The 23,316-nt window shown below is 44.5% G+C and overlaps 1 protein-coding gene across 1 annotated transcript in view; it reads left to right on the top strand.

The window, feature by feature from the left end:
• Positions 1-11,251: 11,251 nt before the first annotated feature.
• Positions 11,252-23,316, top strand: part of LOC308362755 (transmembrane protease serine 9-like) — a gene marked incomplete at both ends in the record, with an annotated part of 32,104 nt that continues 20,039 nt past the window's right edge. The window contains 11 exons of the mRNA XM_080835482.1: positions 11,252-11,301; positions 11,825-11,847; positions 12,358-12,523; positions 12,666-12,937; positions 13,126-13,280; positions 13,397-13,643; positions 14,077-14,239; positions 14,510-14,778; positions 15,139-15,284; positions 15,486-15,749; positions 19,277-19,481. Coding sequence (XP_080691608.1) covers positions 11,252-11,301; positions 11,825-11,847; positions 12,358-12,523; positions 12,666-12,937; positions 13,126-13,280; positions 13,397-13,643; positions 14,077-14,239; positions 14,510-14,778; positions 15,139-15,284; positions 15,486-15,749; positions 19,277-19,481 — 1,960 coding nt within the window. The remainder of the gene's footprint in view (positions 11,302-11,824; positions 11,848-12,357; positions 12,524-12,665; positions 12,938-13,125; positions 13,281-13,396; positions 13,644-14,076; positions 14,240-14,509; positions 14,779-15,138; positions 15,285-15,485; positions 15,750-19,276; positions 19,482-23,316) is intronic.

Genomic DNA, 23,316 nt, shown 5'->3' with positions numbered 1-23,316 from the left:
TCTGACCCGCCTTGAACAGTGGGTTGGCATTAAAGGCACAGCCCTCGAATGGTTCAGCTCCTATCTGAAACATAGGACTTTCTCAGTATCCATCAGTCAGTTCTTTTCATCCACTGCTCCCACAAGGGTCCATCCTTGGACCAGTCCTCTTCGGCCTGTACATGCTCCCGCTAGGGAACATTATCAGGAAACATAACATTTCATTCCACCTCTACGCAGACGACTCTCAGCTGTATCTTCCACTGAAGTCTAAGGACTCTTTACAACCTCTCCTGGACTGTCTGGAGGATATTAAAGGCTGGATGGCAACTAACTTCCTTCAGTTAAACAGCAATAAGACAGAAGTCATGATCTTTGGCCCTCCCAAATCAAAACACACTCTTGTCAGCAACCTAGATCACCTTGAACCATTTGTCAAGTCCCATGCTAGAAACCTTGGTGTCATTCTTGACTCAGAGCTTTGTCTTGACAAGCAAATTTGTGCTGTTGTCAAAAACAGTTTTTTACCAGTTACGCGTAATTGCCAAGATCAAACCTTTCCTGTCTCCTAAAGACCTTGAAAAAAATCATCCATGCCTTCATTACATCACGGCTGGACTATTGTAATTCTTTATACATAGGCCTACCCCAGTCCCCACTAAACCACCTTCAGATGGCCCAAAATGCAGCTGCAAGACTGCTGACAGGCACTAAAAAACATGACCACATCACACCAGTTCTTGCCTCCTTGCATTGGCTTCCTGTTAATTTTAGAATTCAGTTCAAGGTTTTACTGATTGTTTTTAAAGCTCTTAATGGACAGGCCCCTAGTTACATTTCTGACCTTATTTCTCCACACCAAGCCCCCAGGTCTCTCAGATCATCTGGGAATGCTCTCCTCCATGTGCCTCGGTCAAGGCTCAAGCGAAAAGGTGACAGAGCCTTTGCAGTTGCAGCGCAACGGCTGTGGAACCAATTGCCCCTGGACATTAAAAATGCTCCGTCCATCTTTGTTTTTAAGTCTAGGCTCAAAACTCACCTTTTCACTCTATCCTTCCCAGCTTCCTAACCCTCCGTCTGTTGCCCCATCTGTAACTCTGTATATGTCTCTTGTTGTCATTGCCGTCTCTGTTCCTGTTGTCATTGTTTCTGTTGATCTGTCTGTCTACTGTTGCTCGTCTCATATTGTAATTATTTGTTTACTTATTTTTTACTTTATTTTATTTATATCACAATTTTTTATGTACAGCACTTTGGTCAGTGAAAGCTGTGTGAAATGTGCTTTATAAATACATTTTACTTACTTACTTACTTACTTACTCTTCAACAAGGAGTGGGTGCTGTCTGCTGCTCACTGCTTCAGCAGGTAAGTGGTCACAGCATCTTTCCTTTAGTACGCCTTTGCTGCTGCTTTCATTGATCATATTAAGCAAAATATGATTATCTCTGGCAGTGTTCATCATGTTTTTTACCAAACATACCAAAATGTTTTTTTATTGTTATCTGTTTTCTAATGTCTGTTGTTAATGTTTTGTAAGTCGCTTTGGAAAAATGACTATACTTTAACCATAACCATATTGAAATGTTAAACATAATTCCTAATACTAGCGAGGTGTACATGAATATACTCCGTTCACTGTTGGTCATTCCATACGATATCCAATCTCACTCTTTATTTAGTTAAGAAAAGAAAAAAATATTTCTTTGTTTTTATGTTTCTGTTTAAATGATGAATAGATATTCTGGAATGGGGTATAATCCACTATGTTCCCAATATTTGTATACCTTTGCCTCTCATTGTGGCATGGTTATTTACACATTTTAAACCAGTTCTAAACTAAATATATAAAATATAACAACTGAAACAGAAAACGTCCATTCAAGATAAAAAACAAAAATGGGGCTAAAATGATTGCAGAATAAGTGCGTATGTACATAGAAAAATGTGTGATCTTTCATCAGGAAATATGATTAATTAATAAGCTTATGTCATGAATATGTGTCATTATAATAGGATGAGCGAACTTAATATGTAAATATAGACACCAACCAGATTTTACCTGAACATTGGACCCCACTGATAATGAGGAAAACGTTCAACAAAATGAAGAATGTTGCTTGTATGGGTGTAGATCTGGGAACATAGTTATATTTTCCAAGATCCTGTATTTTATGTAATCACACTGACATTGGACTGTTCATGTAAAGGGTTCTTGCCCAACCAATACAAATAAATAGTTGACTTTAGATTTCCCAAGTTATTGTCCATATTTGTACTGCATTCAAAGACTGGATTGTTGGTTAATGAACAAAAAATGTCAATGACATTGAAAAATATAGGTGAGGCCAAAGTATATAGATAGAAATGAGAACAGAATAGAGTAAATGAACAGAATACTCCAACTCTATCACTGGTCTGCCATGGAAGCATCAAGAACATGGATCCTCATTGTGTTTGTCATACCCACTTTTAACTGTGAGTGTCTCATTCTCATGCCTTAAACTTTGATTTTGGGAACAGATGTTATCGCAGGTGTGTACTACTGAGTGATATACGCAGATATTACGCAGATAAACAGCAAGGGTTGTTTTGTTTTGTAATAACTCTTGTTGCGTACATGAATCATCCCTTGGTTTGGCCTGGCTTAGCTTGTTTGAGAATTACCTCACATAATGAAGAAAAGTGCTGGATGAGTAGTTTTGACGCATCAGATATTTTAATTTGTTATTTATAGGAAAAGATGTTAAATTCCTTGTGCTATTGGTGGGGGACTTCCCACAGCAGCTAATCCTGTCTGTCACATGCAAGTACTCATAGCCAGCAAACTACCCAATATAACAATTGCCCAACCAAAGATCTTGAGCAGCAACACACAACTGGCTGGTGATAGCCGCAACACGCACCACTTGTTGTACCCAAGATCCGTAAAGGCTGTCCTACATGTGACATAACATGTACCAACATAAGACAGGCATTATCAGGAAAATGGGACACACATTTTCAATACATCTGCTTAAATGTTGCTGACACAAATATATGCTACCATGGGATGAAGCATGAGATAGAGAAGGACAAGAATAGGAAACTATACTTCCAGTTCATTGTTTTTTACTGAAGCGCCTGTCAAAACTTTCCATGAAAGCAATATTCGCCTTATATCATTTGTTTTCTCTGTCCTTTAACAGAGTAGAGTTTTAAAATATAATCCACCTGTAGAACAGCGAGCTTGACTTAAAATGACACAAATGTCAGAACTCTGGGGTTGTGGTTGTCCACCAGTTTTCCAACATTTTTAGTTTTTAGTTTTATTTACTCCCAACTTGGTTGACCCCACCTGGGTTTTATTTTGGGGTGTTGTTTCCACTGGTGCCATGCTAAGTTGTGTGCCGTCTTTGCAGATTTTTTGAGTCTGCTTCCTCTTGTCTCTTTGGAACCGAAGTTGCCACGTCTCTGTAAAGTTTGAGGTTTCCCTGACTTCCCTGGGGTTATTAAACAGTTTTTCTTCATGTATTGGACTGTTCTTTTTGGACTTTGATGGTTGAATTTTTTGGCTCAACTGACGTCTCTCTCATTTAATGACATCACAGACCACACTCAACATGTGATCCATGCCGTTGTTCTTGCATATTAGCACACCATAATAGTCGTGTGGCTATGCCAATATTTCAGAAAGGAAGATAAAGCACACAGATCTAAACTATTGGCCCTACCCCATTCCCAATATTCTATTTGGCTCTCCACTGTGTGTGTGTTGGTATAATGAATGCGTGTTTGATGTCAAACACTCACAAGTTGAAGTTAGGCTCTCTGAAACACACAGACATCTACACCGATATTTCATTGTGTTTGTGTAATAGCATTTTATCGCTTTCCCGCATTGAAAATGCCACCACTGCCCCAAATGAAATCATCACTATTCCTGGTAAAATGTATGTGTGTGTTTGCATGTGTGTGAGTATGTAAATACATTATATAAAGGGCATTTAAAGTAAGTATTCAGACCCCTTAACTTTTTCACATTTTGTTATGTTGCAGCCTTACGCTAAAATAATTTAAATTCATTTCAATTAAATTTCCTCATCAATCTACCCTCAATATCCCATAATGACAAAGTGAAAACAGGATTTTAGAACTTTTTACAATCTGAATACGCTGAGTCTGAATATTTTCTGACTGTACTGTATATTGTGTAGGTGTGTGTGTGACTATTTAAATATGTATACAGTGTATGTGCCCAGCTGAGTGATATATTTAGTTCTACCTTCAAACATCTCTTGAAAAAGTGCCATAATAACTTGAAAGACGGTGTGAATATTTCTGCATTATGGCACGAGTGAGAGTGGGGTTGGTAAAGGATATCCCCACGGCTGTGATTCTGACAGAAATATTACATTTTATAAACACAGATCCATCCTTACATCCTTTCCATCTCTGTCATTTTATAATGTGTTTAATTCTGCTCTACACATCTCAAGGTGTCACCCTTGCTACCAGTGAAACCATAACTAGTACTGGGAATGGAAGTACCACTCCTGATGTAAGACCCACAACAACAGCCACCTCTGACACTACAGGGACAATCACTACCGCAGACAGTAAGATATATTCTTGTTTAATTTCCAATGGTCATTCAAAGCAGCACATTTAAGACAGAGCTTTTGAATTCACAATGAACTTGTAATAATTCTGTTATGCACATCACACAATGAACGCAGAACTCTATAACTGAAAATTTAATATGGGTATTATCAGTACTGTATACTCCAAATCACAAATGATTCATGCTGCACATTCACTAATAATGTGTTTTAGACACTTCATTAACTGAGCAGAGACTAACTGCTGTATAGTTGCAGAGCATAGAGTGGAACCCTATGGAACCCATACACATTCCTTCATAACCACACAACTTTCAGACACGTCCATTTGTGTCACGGAACTTTAACACGACAACTGCAAGTTTTCATGAATGACTGTTTATTTCGCGAATGGATTGACAGCACAAATCAGGGATACCGAACGGCAGTACAGGGCGCGTTCGCTCCACAGGGATAGTCCAGCCCAGGAGGGGCGCAGGCTCGTAGCGCTGCTGACAACAAAGTAGCGGGTTCACAAGAACACGTAAAACAAAACAAAGAGCCAAGCTCTGAAAGAAAAGATCGTAACTAACAAAACCAGGAGGGCAAACAAAACACGAGTCTAACTCGGACAGTGTAAACCAAAACGTGACAGACACAACGAAGCATAAAGGCGAAGAGAACAAGCGAAGATAGGAATCCTTACGGTTAGCAAGAAGTTTGGCAACCTGTGATGTGCAATACCAGACACCGAGTGTGAGGTGAGTGGAGTCCAAGAAGAGACTGTGACAGGTGTATGTGATTAGTCCTCGTGAATGCTTAATGCGATGCAGGTGAGTGAGAGTGCAGGTGTGAGTGATCAGTACACCGGTGAGTGTGAGCGAGAGAGCGCGGAGGTGGGCGTGTCTGGTGCAGGTCCGGGCTCTGATGTGACAGTACCCCCCCCTCCAGGGACCGCTCCTGAGGGCCTCAGACCCCGACTCCGTCGCCGTGGTCTACCTCTAGTCCGGGGAGCTGGGCGGAGTGGGTGGGCTCTATGGAACTCAGCAAGGAAGTTGGGGTCCAAGATCTGGTCCCGGAGAACCCATGCTCTCTCCTCGGGCCCATACCCCTCCCAGTCGATGAGGTATTCGAGGTGACCCCGACGACGCCGTGAGTCGAGGATCTCTCTGATGGCTCTGAGGGCCCTCCTCAAACAGGAGCGGTGACGTGGCACGTCAGCGTCAGGCTGTGAGGGAGGAGAAGAAGAAGAAGAGGTGACTGGCGGGTGGTAAGGTTTGAAAAGTGACATGTGCAATACAGGGTGAATACGGAGGTGCGGAGGGAGTTGGAGTTTGAATGAGACTGTGTTGATTTGTTGTATGATGTTAAAGGGGCCAATGAAGCGAGGACTTAGCTTTTTTGAGGGCAGCCGCATCCGAGTGGAGAGCCAGACCTTCTGTCCAATGGTGTAGGCGGTGTTCGGCCTCCTCCGGACATCTGCGTGATGCTGATGGCGGTGGACTGCCCTCTGGAGGTGACGGTGTGCCTCGCCCCAGACCCTCTCGCTCTGCTGAAACCAGTGGTCCACTGCGGGGACCGTGGAAGGTTCCCCAGACCAGGGGAACAAGGGTGGTTGGTACCCGAGCACGCACTGAAAGGGGGTGAGGCCCGTCGTGGCCTGGCGGAGGGAGTTCTGGGCGTACTCGGCCCAAGCGAGGTACTGGCTCCAGCTGTGCTGATGGCCGTGGCAGTAGGTTCGTAGGAACCGGCTGATCTCTTGTACCTTCCTCTCCGTCTGCCTATTGGTCTGAGGGTGGTAGCCCGAGGACAGGCTGACCGTCACACCTAGGCCAGAGGAACGCTTTCCAAAAGTGTGAGATGAAATGCGGGCCCCGATCGGAGACCACGTCCTCCGGGATTCCGTAGTGCCAGAAGACGTGGTGGAACAGGGCCGTGGCTGTCTTGGCTGCTGTGGGGAGATGTAGCATGGGGATTAATTTGCATGATTTTGAGAATCGATCGACAACAATGATGATACATGTGTAGCCCTCTGAGGCGGGCAGGTCCGTGATGTAGTCGATGCCTAGGTGTGACCATGGTCTCTCGGGAATGGGCAGCGGTTGCAGCTTCTCTGCGGGTAGCTGTCGGGGAGTCTTCGCCATGGCACAGGCAGTGCAACCAGCCACGAACCTACGAACGGACTCGGCCATGCCACGCCACCAGAACCGATCCTGGAGGAGCGAGAGGGTCACATTGACCCCTGGATGACCTGTGCCCAGTGAGGTGTGCGCTGATTCCATAAACTGCTCTTGCAGGGACGCAGGAAGGTACGTCTTTCCGGCGGGGGTGCACGGCGGAGCAGGGTCTCCTCCTCCAGGTTCCACTGGATGGGGGCGACGATCAGGACCTTGGGCAGGATCTTCTCGGGCTCCTCCGTGCTCACCTCGCTCTCGTGGAGTCGTGACAATGCGTCTGCCTGAATGTTCTTCGACCCGGGGCGGTAGGAGAGAGAGAAGTCGAAACGAGTTGGGGTTCAGGCTGCGGGCCTCTCGGATGTACTCCAGGTTCTTGTGGTCGGTGAGCACGGTGAAGGGAAAACGAGCCCCCTCGAGCCAGTGTCGCCATTCCTCCAGGGCGAGCTTCACCGCCAGGAGTTCTCGATCCCCAATGTCGTCATTTAGCTCCGCCGGGCTGAACTTCTGAAGGCACATGGATGGGGCCGCAAGGGTGACCCGGAGCGCTGGGAGAGGACCACCCCCGCGCCTGTCTTCGAGGCATCTACCTCCACGAGAAACGGGACCTCCGAATCCGGCAGGGTGAGGATGGGGGCGGTTCCGAAAGCGTCCTTCAGCAGGGTAAAGGCCGCGACGGCTTCCGGGTTCCAGGGTAAGGACCTCGGCTGGCCCCGTAGTAGAGTGGTTAGGGGCGCGGTGATCTGGCTGTAACCTCGGATGAAGCGTCTGTAGAAGTTCGCAAAGCCGAGGAAGCGCTGCAGCTCCTTCACCGGCTTGGGTTGGGGCCAGGTCTTGACTGCGCTTACCTTCCCCTCGTCCATGCTGATGCCGGCTGGGCTGATGTAGTAGCCCAGGACTTTCAGCCGGTCCAGGTGAAACTCACACTTCTCCCGCTTGGCGAAGAGGTGGTGTTCACGAAGCTTCAGGAGAACCTGGGAGACATGCTGGACGTGTTCCCTCTCGTTCCGGGAGTAGACCAAGATGTCGTCGATGTAGACGATTACGAAATGGTTCAGGTACTCCTGGAACACGTTGTCCATGATGCTTTGGAATACGGAGGGGGCGTTGGCCAAACCGAAAGGCATCACGCAGTACTCGTAGTGGCCACTAGGGGTGATGAAGGCTGTCTTCCACTCGTCCCCCTCGCGTATTCGGATGAGGTTGTAGGCACTGCGAAGGTCCAGCTTCGTGAACACCTGAGCCCCCTGCAGCTGCTCCAATGCGGACGGAACGAGAGGAAGGGGGTAGAGGTTCTTGATGGTAATGGCATTGAGGGCTCGGTAGTCGATGCAGGGTCGAAGTCCTCCCTCCCTCTTCTTCACGAAGAAGAAACTGGAAGCCGCCGGGGATGTGGATGGTCGGATGTAACCCTGCTGAAGCGCCTCCTGGATGTAATCCTCCATGGCCCTCCTCTCCTGAAGGGCGAGAGGGTAAACCCTTCCTCGCGGCACACACCCACCAGGCAACAGGTCGATGCAGCAATCCTCCGGGCGATGAGGAGGCAGGCGGGATGCCCACTGGGGACAGAAAACATCAGAGAAGGATGCGTACGGAGGGGGAAGCTGATGACTGACCTGTTTGGTGGTGCTCTCCACCGTGGTGGCATGCAGGGCCAGACATGCGGGGTTGGAAACGGACCGGTGACCCCGGGGTGACACCGTGGTGGGTCGTGAGACGACGGTGAAACAGCGGTGAAAGCACTCAGCGCCCCACTCTTTCACCTCTCCGGTCTCCCAGTTTAGCGTGGGCGAATGTTTGAGAAGCCACGGTCGTCCGAGGATGAGGTCGGCCGTTGACTCCTCCAAAACGAGAAATTGAATCTCCTCCTTATGGAGGACGCCGATCTGGAGCTGTACCGGAGAGGTGATCTGCCGCACCTGCCGTCTTGTGAGTGGGTGCCCTGTGATAGAGTGCAAAGAGAAAGAAGTGGTGCTCGGGATGCGGTGAAGGCCTAAACGCTGACATAAAGACCCTGGAATGAAGTTGCCAGCGGACCCTGTGTCAATCAGGGCTTGGGCTGTGAGGGAAGTAGAAGCAGAGGTTAGTAACACTGGGGAACATAAGGGGTTACAAACTTCTATCTGTGGTGGTCGTGAACTCACCCCGGATCGTGTGGGACGGGTTGAACACTCCGTCACCACGTGACCCCTACCCCCACAGTACAGGCACAAGCCCTGCGAGTGGCGGCGAGTCTTAGTGTGTTGATGTGCATGGGCTCCTCCTCGCCGCTGTCTCTAGCCCTGGCGGGCGGCCAAGCGCAAAGAGAGGAGGGAACGGGCGGGTTCAGGTTCGATCCCCTGGCAGAAGACGGTGATCAAGGCAGGCTCGTTCCAGCCACTCTCACTGGCCAACATGCGGAACTGCTGCGTGTACTCCTGGAAAGACATCCTGGAGCCCTGCCGCAAGTGAAGCAGTTGGACCTGTGAAGAGGAGTCCCCTTCAGGGGCGGCGAACACCTCCCTGAAGTGGTGGATGAAGGCGTCGTACGACCCCATGGCGGGTCCCTCCTGGTGCCACACCGTCTCTGCCCAGTGAAGCACCCGGCCCTGGAGAAGGGAAATGATGAAGGCGATCCTCGCCCGGCCTGACGGGTAGCGATGAGCCCCCATCTCGAGGATCAGTGTGCACTGGAAGAGGAAGCCCCGACAGGCAGATGTTACTCCGGTGAATGGAGGGGGTCTGACCGCCGACCCAGCCCGTGGGCAGGAACCGGCCTCGGAACTGGCTGAATCCATCCGACTCTTGGTCTGGTATTCTGTCACGGAACTTTAACACGACAACTGCAAGTTTTCGTGAATGATTGACAGCACAAATCAGGGATACCGAACGGCAGTACAGGGCGCGTTCGCTCCACAGGGATAGTCCAGCCCAGGAGGGGCGCAGGCTTGTAGCGCTGCTGACAACAAAGTAGCGGGTTCACAAGAACACGTAAAACAAAACAAAGAGCCAAGCTCTGAAAGAAAAGATCGAAGATCCTTAGAATTAAACCATATTGGAATTGTATCTTAATATCACTAAAATATAATAGCACATAACCAGCTTCTTTAGACTGCCGTTGCAAGCACATCCATATAGGAAACCTTCAGTGGAATAACCCAGGGCAATGCAAGCACTATTTTACAACTGAATGATACATCAGTGTGAAAATATTGTTTTGGCTGAAATGAACACATTATATCACCAAATAAGTGCCATATTTATATCTGACCTCCATGAAGTAATATCACAGTTAAGCATTATGATTTTTCCTAGGAAGTAAAAAGATCATCACTGAATTTCTGCAACCTGGAATATAGTACCTGCTTTCAAACTATTTTTTAATTAAGGGATTGTCACTTTGTATTTTAATGCGATAATATAGAGGTGAAGAGACATGATGAACAGATCTTAGAGGTGTCAACATTTAGCATTTTTAGGTGCTGATTCAGACCACATTTACACATAGCCGGGTATTTTCAGAAACGAATATTTCTGCCCCTCCGTTTTCGGCTAGCTTTACACGACAACGATCTGAACACAAACCGCAAAAGTGGCGTTGCGTTCCCACTTTTAATTTCGCGTTTAGACGAGAGTCTTTGGGTGGAAATCTGTATGCAGACGGTGACGCAAAAGTGTGTGAAATTGAACTTAACCGGTGCAGACGTGGAGGTACTGCAGGATGTATATGTGTCCATTCTATTCCACTATGGCTATTTTAACGCGATTGGGAGCTTATTTATTTATTAATTCACTTACATTTGCAGTGTTCGTGTACATTTACATTTAGTCATTTAGCAGACGCCTTTGGCCAAAGCGACGTAGGCTACAAGGGATAGAACAGTCTAGCTACGAGACCTAGTGTAATTAATGCGCCTTCTCTGTTCTGTTTTATCTGTGATTACTCGGCTTATTTGCTGAAATGACTCCTGGATATCAAGGCAGCTTGAATCTCCGAGTGATGGAAATAATCCGACATGTTTGTTGTTGTGTGGCTGTACTGCACATGGATATGATGTCAACGCGTATGCCAGGATAGCCAGCGTGAGCAGCTCAGAGCACACTTTTGCGTTTTCAACCCTTTAGACGGGAACGCAACGGTGGAGCGTTTTTAAGATTTCCACTCTGGAGGGTGGGTTCATTTTTTTGCGTTTTTAAGCCCTCAAAACGCTGTCGCCATCTAAACGAAAGGCACATCTGATAAAATATTTTGTCGTTTTCACCCGGGAGCGTTGTCGTGTAAAGCCACCCTTCAAAAATAACGCCGTACACACAAGGTAGTTTTCAAAAAAGTTTCTGTTTACATGAACCCGCATATACGCCCCCAAGCGCCATCATAACTACAGGGCTCTCAAGTGTCACGCATTGAGCGTGACATTCACTCATTTCGGTCTTTAAGCACGCACTCCCGCCACACATCGTATTTCTCACGGTGAAAAAAACCTCTAGGCTACTTAATGTGCCGCAGCACGCAAACATGACCTGGCCGCGCTGCCCTCACCATGGATGAATCAAGCACGGCTCCCCGAATCCCCTGGAGTTCTGACGTGAGGTGCCACTTATCAGCCAATCCAAAAAAAGAAATGGGCTACACATTAGCCAATCAGAAAAAACGTATCTATTGTATCTGGGTAAGATTTAATCCAGCAACCAATGAAAATAAAGCATCATGGCATTGCGCGCGACTGATCTTCTGAAAGTTTCGTTCACCTGAGGAGACCACTGGAGCTATCAGTCTTCTACAAGTAGTAAGTCGTCTCCTGTTTTAATGTTACGACAAATTCACAATGGTTTGATACAAGCAATGACAACTTGACTGCAGTTAGATAATTTTTCGCAGATAATTAGCATTAGTTTTTAATGAGCGTTTGTAACCAACACAGTTTTAGGCTACAGCCTGCCTTTTCACTATAGCTTTGACTCCGAACTTCGTTTATAGGCTATAATAAATTCGATTAGGCCTATTAAAAATATATATAGCGTATAATTCGAACGACTATTAGGCAGACCTTAATATTCAATGACGTTATCGGCATTATGTTTTGTAAATGTGTTTGCTTGAACATTATATTCAGATTCCGGGGCTTCTTCACGCCTGGTGAAGTTGTGAATCGTGAACTCATTAGGCCTACTATCATGTTATAAATATCCTGGCCATGGATGCATTAATCATTGCACATGTCTTTCAATGATGTCAGATAAAAAACAAATGAGTATACTGGCGCTCTATCTGCAGCCAAAAGAACTCCTGTGCCCATCAAGGTGTGCAGGATGTGACAAGGCACATAGGCAGTAAGGGGCATCAGGCCAAACAGCAGGCACTGAAGTCAACCAGCACAGTCAAAAACTTTGACTTGCCATTGACTGCAGAGATGAGTGTACAAGAGGTCAAGGTACATTTAAATGCATGAGATTGACTAAAAACGCAAACACAAAAACGGAGTTTTCAGAAATCTCCACTTTGGCCGGAGTTTTTAGAAATTATCGTTTTCCGTGATAAAACCTCCGTTTTTGTGGAAATGAAAAGCCAAACCGCATGAAAATATCTGCGTTTTCTTACCGTGTAAACGGGGTCTCAGTCTCTTGTCACATTCCACCTCTCCGTCAGATTGTGGGCAAGCCCGTTTGAACAGCCGGATTGTGGGTGGAGAGGGCGCCCCTTCTGGCAACTGGCCCTGGCAGGTTAGTATCCATTCGGATGTAGGAAAACACAATTGTGGAGGAACTCTAATCAACAACCAGTGGGTGCTAACTGCTGCCCACTGCTTGAGAAGGTAAACACAAGCATGCATACTGAATACTCTTATAGCATAGCATTTCATTTACCTTATTAAGACTCATTGTCTTTCATATGTGTTAAGGATATAATGTGGTTTTGAGATGCACATAACCCTTACGTGCATTTGCATATTTCAGACGTGATCCCACCTTGTACACTGTCTACCTGGGCAGGCAGACCCAGAATATCACTGCCAACCCTAATGAAGTCAAGCGTTCTGTCCAGTCAATCATCACTCATCCTGACTACGAAAATAAGTCATTTGCTAATGACATTGCTCTAATGAAGCTGAGTAATCCAGTCACTTTCACCGACTATATCAGACCCGCCTGCCTGTCATCCAACATGAGCACTTTCCACAACACCACCACCTGCTGGGCTACTGGCTGGGGCTCTGTGAACCTTGGGGGTACTATTCCATTTTGACATAATTCTGAAATTATTCTTGTATATTAGATATTATTTGCATGTCAATACTTCACGAAAAACATTTATGGTAAAAATCTTTAGAGTTTGTTAAGCTATTAAATTAGCATTTTACATGCATTTTACAAAAATGCAACAGTTACATTTTGTTTGATCTATCTCTTCTGCCAGAGTCCCTTCCATCTCCTCAGACACTGCAGGAAGTGGAGCTTCAGGTAGTGGGGAACAAAGAGTGTGCCTGCAAGGTTAAGAAGACTGATTTGGGTGACGTCATTCAGCCCACTATGATCTGTGCTGGAGGGAAGGAGGGCAAAGCTGTCTGTCATGTAAGGCAACTACTTACAAAACTATTCAAAGAGGCATGAGGTATCTTGATTGTTGATGTGTTTGTCAAATAGAAAATTGAACACCTCGCCGTTGATCCCTTGACCCCTCCTTCCAGGGAGATTCTGGAGGTCCCCTGCAGTGCAAACAAGGCTCTGTGTGGGTGCAGGCTGGTGTTACCAACTTTGGGGTCCCATGTGGCACTGGTACAGCCCCAGACGTCTATGCCCGTGTGTCTGCATTCCAGACTTGGATCATGGAGAATGTGGGAGATGGACCAGGTCTTGGCTTTGTGAATTTCACCTCCAATGGCACGGACACAGAAAATGATTTCACCTGCAACATTAATCAGAACAGCAAAGACAGTAAGTGGAAATATTAAAATAACCTTCCAACTTCTTTTGATCTAAACTCTCTGTGCTGTGCAGTTACTCTACATAACAAAGTAAACCAGATCTAATATAGTCATCATGGTGGATGCAACTACAGGGTGCAACACAAGCAGGATGAAATTGTTGGATGAAATGCCTCTGCAGCTTTCACAATTCTGCTTGACTATAACAATCTGTCTCTGTTGCACTTGAAATTGCCTAAAATATAAAGTATAACATAAAGGTTTCCTCAGTACAATTATGCAACCTGGAACATACCTGCTGTCAGACAATTTTTTTTATTAAGGAATTGTCACTTTGTATTTCGATAATAAGGAGATGACCAGAAATGATGAACAGATCTTAAATGTGTCAACATTTAGCATTTTGAGTGATGCTTTAGTTAAGTTTATTGTCTTGTCTCTAGTTTGTGGCATAGCTCCTCTCAGCAGCAGGATAGTTGGAGGACAGGATGCCTCTGCAGGGAGCTGGCCATGGCAGGTTAGCCTCCAGAGACCATATGGTCACGTGTGTGGAGGTTCCCTCATCAACAAGGAGTGGGTGCTGTCTGCTGCTCACTGCTTCAGCAGGTAAGTGGCCACAGCATTTTTTTCGAAGTCCGCCTTTGCTGCTGCTATTATCCGTCCTATTAAACAAAAGATGGTTATCTCTGGCAGTATTTCTAAACATAATCCTTGAGCCTGCCCAATTTATCATTTCTGGTTCCAAACATGCTCTAGACTACAGCGAGTATGTATTTGGTAGCGAAGTGCGCCCACAGTAAAATTTGTACAAAATTTTTACCCTCATCTTCTATTCCTACCATCCACACTTTTCTCTTTTGATCTATTTCCCATCAGTGCTGACACAAGCAGGTGGACCATCCGTCTGGGTCAATATTCTATGGATGGTCTGAACCTAAATGAAAGGTCTACAACCGTGGCTGAGATAATTCTACATCCTGATTATGATGCTTCCACAAATGAGAACGACATGGCTTTGCTCAGGATGAACAGCGCTGTCACCTTCACCAACTACATTAGACCCGTCTGTCTAGCAGCCAGCGGCAGCATTTTTCACCAGGGCACAGACAACTGGGTCACTGGCTGGGGAAATCTCAGAGAAGGAGGTGACATTTCTTGATAAACTATAAATAATACTTAAAATAGGTATGCTTCTGATTGACACTTCTGCTAACCAAGAGCCAACTAATGGGCTCATGGATTACCAGTGGAAAATGTCCAAGAACTCTGAAGAAACAACTGCTAGGCAACATGCTACATGCGAATGGAAATGGAAAGACAAAAATAAATAACATGTATTCTTACCATGATTGTAAAAATGTCCTGATCATTTATTAAACTTGGACACTATAATAATATGTGAATGATGCGTGAGACTAAGCGCTACTCTGCAAAATGCTAATTAGCTTAGCACCGTCTTGACTGCTTTCCTCTTCTCTGCTTTTCATTCCACTCTCTCCTCTCAGAGTCTCTTCCATACCCAGGGGTTCTTCAGGAAGTGGAGGTGCCTGTGGTTGACAACAAAGTGTGTGATGAGCTCTTAACATTTACAAGAATTACAGACAACATGATATGTGCTGGCCTTCCTGAAGGAGGGAAAGACTCTTGCCAGGTACATCTGGATTTCTTTCAACATTATTTATCCATTTTTAAATATTTAACCTCAAACCACCCACATATTTGCATCAATATAACTGTTGTAAGTCAACTGGTCAACAATTGGAAAAGACAATTACTGTCTTGAGTTGGGCTGTTCTCTCCCAAACCAGCACATAGACGGCCATGTTTACGCATTTTTCAATTCTTTCAATAGGGTGACTCAGGTGGTCCAATGGTGCACAAACAGGATTCTGCATGGGTCCAGTCTGGGGTGGTTAGTTTTGGGAGGGGCTGTGCTCGACCTAAGTTACCTGGAGTCTACACCAGGGTATCCCGTTATGAAGACTGGATCAAATCCTTCATCAGAAGTGACCCACCAGGCTTTGTCCGGGTCATCACTTCAGATTCCACCATAGCAACCACAGCCACCACAACCACCACAACCACCACAGCCAGTGGGAACACCGTCACATACTCAGTGTGCCTTCATCTCCTCCTCTCTTTTTTCCTCCTCTCTCTTGTCTGATTGGATAGAAATCTAACCTAACTCAGGGCCAAACATGCTGTTTCAGTTGCCAAGACATCAGCGTTGTCATATAAACACAGATCACTACTAAATGATTCTTTCAAATAAACTTTGTAGGCCATTGATAACAGTTTTTTGAAAAATAAAGATAATACCTTTTTTGAAGATCTTGGGTACTATCATACCTACAGCATTTTACACATTGGTTCATTAATCCTGCGGCCCGGGTTCAGGCCAAAAATATGGCTGTTCCATAACTGAGTTTTCAACTGACCAGCTGGAGGCCTGGGCCTGATCCTTGTCGGTCAACTCTTTATGATAATTACTCATTATAAGCACATCTCTCTTTAATCCATCACAGACCATACGAAACACGTGATGCATGCCAATAAGACAGAAAAGGAGGTTGTAATTGCATTAATTACCAATTGGGATTTTGTGTGAATCCATATTAGCACATCATAATAGCTGTGTGGCTAGGAAAATATTTTGAGAGGTAGGTTAAGCACACAGATCTACACAACTGGCCCGAGCCCATTCCCAGTAAGTTAGGCTTTCTGAAGCACACAGACATCTACAGTACACAGATATTTTATTTGTGTTTGTGGAATTGCATTTTCCACTCTATGGGCTATTTATTGAGCTATATTGGGCTTTTGCTCCATCGAGCCTCACCGGCTCCATTCAGGCATCTGCTCCATTCGGGTCTATTTGCCACTGAGAATCCCTCAGGTGTAATCCCAAGATGATTAGAGTACTGGTGGCCACAAAGGGGGTATGCAAAAGGGAGTATACATTTTAATTTAGAGCTAAATTACGTTAAATTGCATTCATTTGCAATGATCAGTCAGGGTTCAAGTAATAAGGTTCCTTTGAGCGTTCAGATTGCTATTGCCACAATAAAGAGCATGAAGAGAGATGATCAAAGAGGAAGCAATACTCCCGCTATCTCATTAGTAGGTGGAAGCAGCGTTCACAAGGTTTTTTGGTAGAGTCAGAGGGCCAGCCTACTTCTCTTCGTAGACTGTGAAATTGCTGCTGTGACAGATGCTAGTGCGCCTACAGCCCCTCCCCCTTCGGCTTTTAAACAGGAAAATCTCTTCCCCACTAAGCATGCAGCCCCTCCCACTACTCCTCCTGTCTCACAGGAGATACTTTAGCCCCTCCCTACACTTCTCCTGTCTCACAGGAGAAGCTTCTTCAGCCCCTCCCACTACTCCTCCTGTCTCACAGGAGATATTGTAGCCCCTCCCACTACTCATCCTGTCTCACAGGAGATATTTTAGCCCCTCCCACTATTCCTCCTGTCTCACAGGAGATATTGTAGCCCCTCCCACTACTCCTGTCTCACAGGAGATACTTTAGCCCCTCCCACTACTCCTCCTGTCTCACAGGAGAGACGTTAGCCCCTCCCACTACCCCTCCTGTCTCACAGGAGATACTTTAGCCCCTCCCACTACTCCTCCTGTCTCACAGGAGAGACTTTAGCCCCTCCCACTACTCGTCCTGTCTCACAGGAGATACTTTAGCCCCTCCCACTACTCATCCTGTCTCACAGGAGATACTTTAGCCCCTCCCACTCCTCCTCCTGTCTCACAGGAGAGGCTTCTTCAGCCTCCTCAAATGGCTCCTATTACGCCTGAAAGTTTACCACAGCTGCTGGAGCCCCGATTGACCATAAGGCTGAAATGATCAAACTCTGACACACTGGCAAATCTCACTCCCTGTAAGGGCTCTGTAATTAAAATTACAGGACACAGTGAACAAGACCAGGACCCATTGGCTAAGGGAAATTATCTCACAGACAGAGCCACAAAGGCTGCTGCAGATCAAAAGGGGGAGAGTGAGAGTGACAAGGGGATCAAGTCAAAACAATCAACACAACAGATAGCAGCATTCTTGTTCAGAGTTAATCAGTTTGCAGGACTTGTTTGCAAAAGTCGTATCCTACTACTAACGAATATCTTAATAAGATGATGACTGCAGAAAGTGCTCTTTACAAAACAAGGCTTATGGATGAAGGAAGGAAAGATGGTGATGCCGGCTCCACTCCTGCCGATACTACTGCAAGATGACCATAGATTGGCTCACACAGGGGTCTCCACCACATGTCCATTGGTGAAGGTACACGCAGGTACACGCTTGAAGTAAGTTTGAAGTCACAGAGTAGCCATAGAGGCTTACTGTCAGACACTTTCTAAACTGCTACGTGACAAACAATTGCTGGAAAGGATCAGACAAGACCAATGTGAGTAGGCGCAAGGAGAAGGAATGCTCAAAAGATTTGGCATCCAAGAGCCACTGTAATCTGGTTGGATCTGGATATCTGACCTTCATGTTGCAATATGAAGAAATGTCACATGGTGAATCATTACAAATTTTGTAAGGAAGTAAAAAATGACTAATCACTGAATTCAAGCAGTTGAACAATAACCAAACAATCTCAGATTGTGGGCAAGCGCCTTTGCCCTTCTGGCGATTGGCCCTGGCAGGTTAGTATCCATGACTACATGACTAAATGAAATGCAAATTATTCTGACCTCATGATAATGACTTGTGTTTAAGTCACAAGACTTGAAAAGATGGAAGTGAAGGAGTTGCAAAGCAGGATAAAAGATCAGAATTGATTCAACCATATTGAAATAGTATCTTAATATCACTAAAATATAATAGCACATAACCAGCTTCTTTAGACTGCCAGTGCGTCCACATCCATAACCAGGACACCTTTTTCTAGTATGCCTTTGCTTCAGCTTTTAATGATTGTATTAAGAAAAAGATAGTTATCTCGTGGCAGTGTTTTCTTATTCTCCTACCATCCACACTTTTCTCTCTTTATCTATTTCCCATCAGTGCTGACACAAGCGGGTGAACTGTTGTACCAAACCCAAATGAAATGTCTACAACCGTGGCTGAGATAATTCTACATCCTGAGTATGATGCTTCCACAAATGAGAACGACATGGCTTTGCTCAGGGTGAGCAGTACTGTCACCTTCACAAACTACATTAGACCCGTCTGTCTGGCAGCCAGAGGCAGCATTTTTCACCAGGGCACAGACAGCTGGATCACTGGCTGGGTAAACATCAGAGAAGGAGGTGACATTTCTTGATGCATTCTAACAATGATTGTTAAAATGTCTATCATTATTAACTGGCACTTTAATGATGTGTGAATGATGCATTTGATGTCATCAATATCATAAAACTAAGCGCTAGTCTGCAACATGCTAATTAGCTTAGCACCGTCTTGACTATTGTCCTGGATTTCTTTCAACATTATTCATATATATATATATATTTTAAATATTTAACCTCCCAGTTATTTGCATCAAGATAACTGTAAGAAATCAACTGGTCAACAATAATACAAAAAAAAGACAATTTCTGTCTTGAGTTGAGCTTTTTTGTCCTAAACCAGCACAGCACCAGCACGTACAAAAACAGGCATGTTTACACATTTTTAATTTCTTTTAACAGGGTAACTCAGGTGGTCCAATGGTGCACAAACATTCTGCATGGGTCCAGTCTGGGGTGGTTAGTTTTGGGATTGGCTGTGCTCGCCCTAAATTACCTGGAGTCTACGCCAGGGTATCCCGTTATGAAGACTGGATCAAATCCTTCATCAGAAGTGACCCACCAGGCTTCGTCAAGGTCATCACTTCAGAATCCACCACAGCCAGTGGTAACACCATCACATGCTCAGTGTTTCCCCCTCTCTCTTGTCTGACTGGATAGAGATCCTTGTCCTAACACAGAGCCAAACATTCTGGATTAGGAGTACAATGTCTGATTCTGTTGAAATGGATAGCATTTACGTTCACCTTTTCTTTTTCCAATGCATTTACTGTAACTGTAATATTCTCCTGTAATATTTCTGGTAAAACATGAAACAATAAAAAGAGGCAATAGTTGGTCATCACATACTTACTAACCAAGAAGCACAATTACACCCTGAACTTAAAGTTAAGCCCTGACAAAAAGACTCAAATCTGTATTTTAGGGAAAGAATATTGACATAACCCATAACAAAGCAACAACAGCTTCAAAGGGGCTCACTTTCTAGCACCTACCAGACTTGGGTAATCTGTTATATTGTAAAAAAAAACTAAAAAAAAAAACATGCATTCAGTTGCCCAAGACATCGGCTTTGGCATATAGACAGATCGCTAAATTATTCTTTAAATGTTTAGCAACTGCAAAAATACATAAACTAAGTGGAATTGTTCCTGAATTATTGTTGAAACTAGACGTAACGCAAAGCGTTACAAAATCTGACCGCCGAACTGTTCAGTAGGTTTTGGCACAGAATGAGTCATGGTTGTTTGTGTGTTTTTATGTGTTTTGTGTGTGCAAATTGGTTTGTGTGTCATTTTTATGTGTTAAAGGAATTATTTGTGATAGATTTTGATGATTTGGTTATATAATGTTTTGTGTACTACTTTTTTGTGGATTGTTTTGGTATATTTTTGTTTTGCAATGTAGTTTGTTAAAACAGGTCACATAAAGAGGTGTGGAAACAAAGTGAAGTTTCCAACAACCAACAGGTGGCGCTATAGGTGATATCAGTCAGGCATATGTACGCGTTCCGGTTGGATCCAGCGTCCACCCAAAGACATTTTCTCTGGATCAAACAATGTACGCAAGAGTTATAAGAGACTTTGTGTTTTGTGGCAAGCAATGGCAAGTTGGCAAAGTTTGAGGGTCTGCCACGCCCACACCTTCCGACTAATGAGAAATTCTTCTATAACTTTTAGTCGCCCATGGCTGAAGAGTTACCTGACCACATTTCAAGGCGTTACCATTAAATTTGTCGGAGGCGTTCGATCAGGTGCGAGGTGTGCAAACGCCGTCAAAACGCATCTTCCACTCAAAATGGCCGACTTCCTGTGGACCTGCCACCATGGCGTCAGAGACTTTTTGGTGCGTCCAAGCATGATGAAGTCGTGTACCGAATTCCGTCTAGCTACGCCAAAGTAACCCAAATGCGCAGGTTTTTTTGCAATGTTCTAGGGGGCGCTTCAGAGCCATTTTGCTCCATCCATGGCCCTTACATGTACGGAGCAGTTAAGACACTATACAGGGAATATTGGCATGGCCCTTACATCTACCGACCAGTTTAGGCACTGTACAGGTAATATTAGCATGGCCCTTACATCTACGGACCAGTAGGCCAGGGCCATGCCAATATTACCTGTACAGTGCTTTAACTGCTCCGTAGATGTAAGGGCCATGCCAATATTGACTGTACAGTGCCTTAACTGGTCCGTACATGTAAGGGCCATGCCAATATAACCTGTACAGTGCCTAAACTGCTCCGTACATGTAAGGGCCATGCCAATAATACCTGTACACAATATTACCTGTACACAAATATCAACCGACAGTGGTGTAGGGGGTAAAGAAGCAGTTTAGTAATGAGAAGATTGTAGGTTCGTCTACCTGCTGAAGTGTCTGTTAAAACGACTGAAACTTACGTACTAGTTGTGTGTCAGTTCGTCTCCCTGCTAAATGAATACATGTAAATGTAAACGACTGAAACTTACTAGTTGTGTTTCTTGTCATTAAATACCATTTTATCGACTGAAACCTACCTGCTAACTGTGTACCATTTTATTGAGTGAAACCTACTAATTGTGTTTCTTGACATGCAAGTGCTGAAAATGCGGCTATTTTTTTAACCCGGAAGTCGCAATTGCAGATTGACCAATAGCAGCGTGGGCCTTAAGCGTGGCCGATCTACCGGAAAATGGAGACAAACATACCTCGTTCTAGCAGGAGTTTTGTCCAACGTAGCAACGGTAACTAAGGGGGCTTTTGCGAACGGTCAAAAGCGCAATAACGTGCGCTAGGAACACTGATTCGCCAAAACTGCTTGGAGTCTGTGTTCTACCGCAGTCATAGACGTTTAGTTGCCTCATCACTCTCATGATTTAATTTTAATTCTAAAGATGATTTTGTAACGAGTAACGAAGGTTAATGTAGAAATGTAATGGAGTAAAAATCAGTTTTCTTTGCAAAATGTAGCGAAGTAAAAGTAAAAGTTAAGAGAAATATAAGTAGTAAAGTAAAGTACAGATATCCAAAAAAAACAACTTAAGTACAGTAACGAAGTTTTTCTACTTCGTTACTATACAACACTGGTTGGTAATGTACATTCACAAAATGAATGTGTGTTCGATGTCAAACACTCACAAGTTCAAGTGCAACACTTTCTGAAACACACTGACATCCACATAGATATTTCGTTTTTTTTTGTATAATTGCATTTACCAGTGGGCCCTGCCTGGCTCCATTATGGGGCGTGATGAGACCCACTAGGCCATTCACCCATTTGCAAATAGATTTTGTGGAACCACTCCTCAAGTCAGAGGGATATGAATATTTGCTTGTTTGTGTAGACAGATGTTGGGGAGCTTCTGCTGATGTTGTTGCAAGGGTGTTAAACACACATCTGGCCCAATGGGGATTCCCTCTCCAGGTTGACAGCGACCAAGGTTCACAATTCACAGGACAAGTGCTGAAGGTCATTTTTGGAAAAGTATAGGAATGAAACCAAATGATATATCCCTTATCACAAAGCATAGGGGAATGTTGCAAGTCATAACAGAGTTCTCAAAAACAGGTCTTAGAAAAGGACGGTGGGAACTAGCACATTTGCCTGTTGTGTTACTGATGAAGCATAATACACCAAACAGAAGGACAGGTCTTAGCCCGGCTGAATTTCTCTTTGGATGAAATCTGACTCTACCAAATGATCCTATACTCACTGTTGAAGTAAGTATGAACAGTCACAGAGTAGCCATGGAAGCCTCCTGTTAGACACTTTCTTAACTGCTACGTGACAAACAATTACAAGCAAGAATAAGTCACAACAAAAAAGATCACATGGAAGTCACCACAAGGCGTAGAATTTTCCATGAAGGACAAAAAGTAATGCTCCAAAGATTTGGCATTCAAGGGCCACTGGAATCTGGGTGCAAAGGACCTTATGTGATAATCATGCAAACTGAAACATCTTGCTTTCTGTCTATAGGGAATGGAAAACACGATTGGGCTCACTTGTCACAGAGACCTTTTGCCCAGGATTAACTATTTCTCAATTTTTTCTTCCAGAATTCAGGACAATGGAGATCACCTGGGTGGGTAATCAACCCTATAACAACCACTTAACCTTTTACAAAGACTTGAAAAGGGGAAACTAAAGGAGTTGCAAATCAGGATTAAAGATCAGAATTTATAATGATTGACAATAATCAATAATCCAATGAATTTCATATTAATTTGTATTTTGCTATAAAGACTGTTTCCTGATTGGTCATTCTCCGAGTCTCCATCTACGTATCTGTGGCATTAGACAAATTACCAACAGTTGCAAAGCATAGAGTGGAACCCTATGGAACCCATTCACATTCCTTCAGAACCACACAACTTTCAGACACATCCATTTGACAGGAGTCCTCTCATTTCGGTTTGTGTTTCCTCCTTCAACCATATTGTAATTAGTGTGCTTGCCCGAA

The sequence above is a fragment of the Sprattus sprattus genome (assembly GCF_963457725.1).
Source record: "Sprattus sprattus genome assembly, chromosome: 3".
In the NCBI taxonomy this organism is placed as follows: Eukaryota; Metazoa; Chordata; class Actinopteri; order Clupeiformes; family Clupeidae; genus Sprattus; species Sprattus sprattus.
The sequence above is the reverse complement of the archived record's forward strand: the minus strand, read 5'-3'. Positions and strand labels throughout refer to the sequence as shown.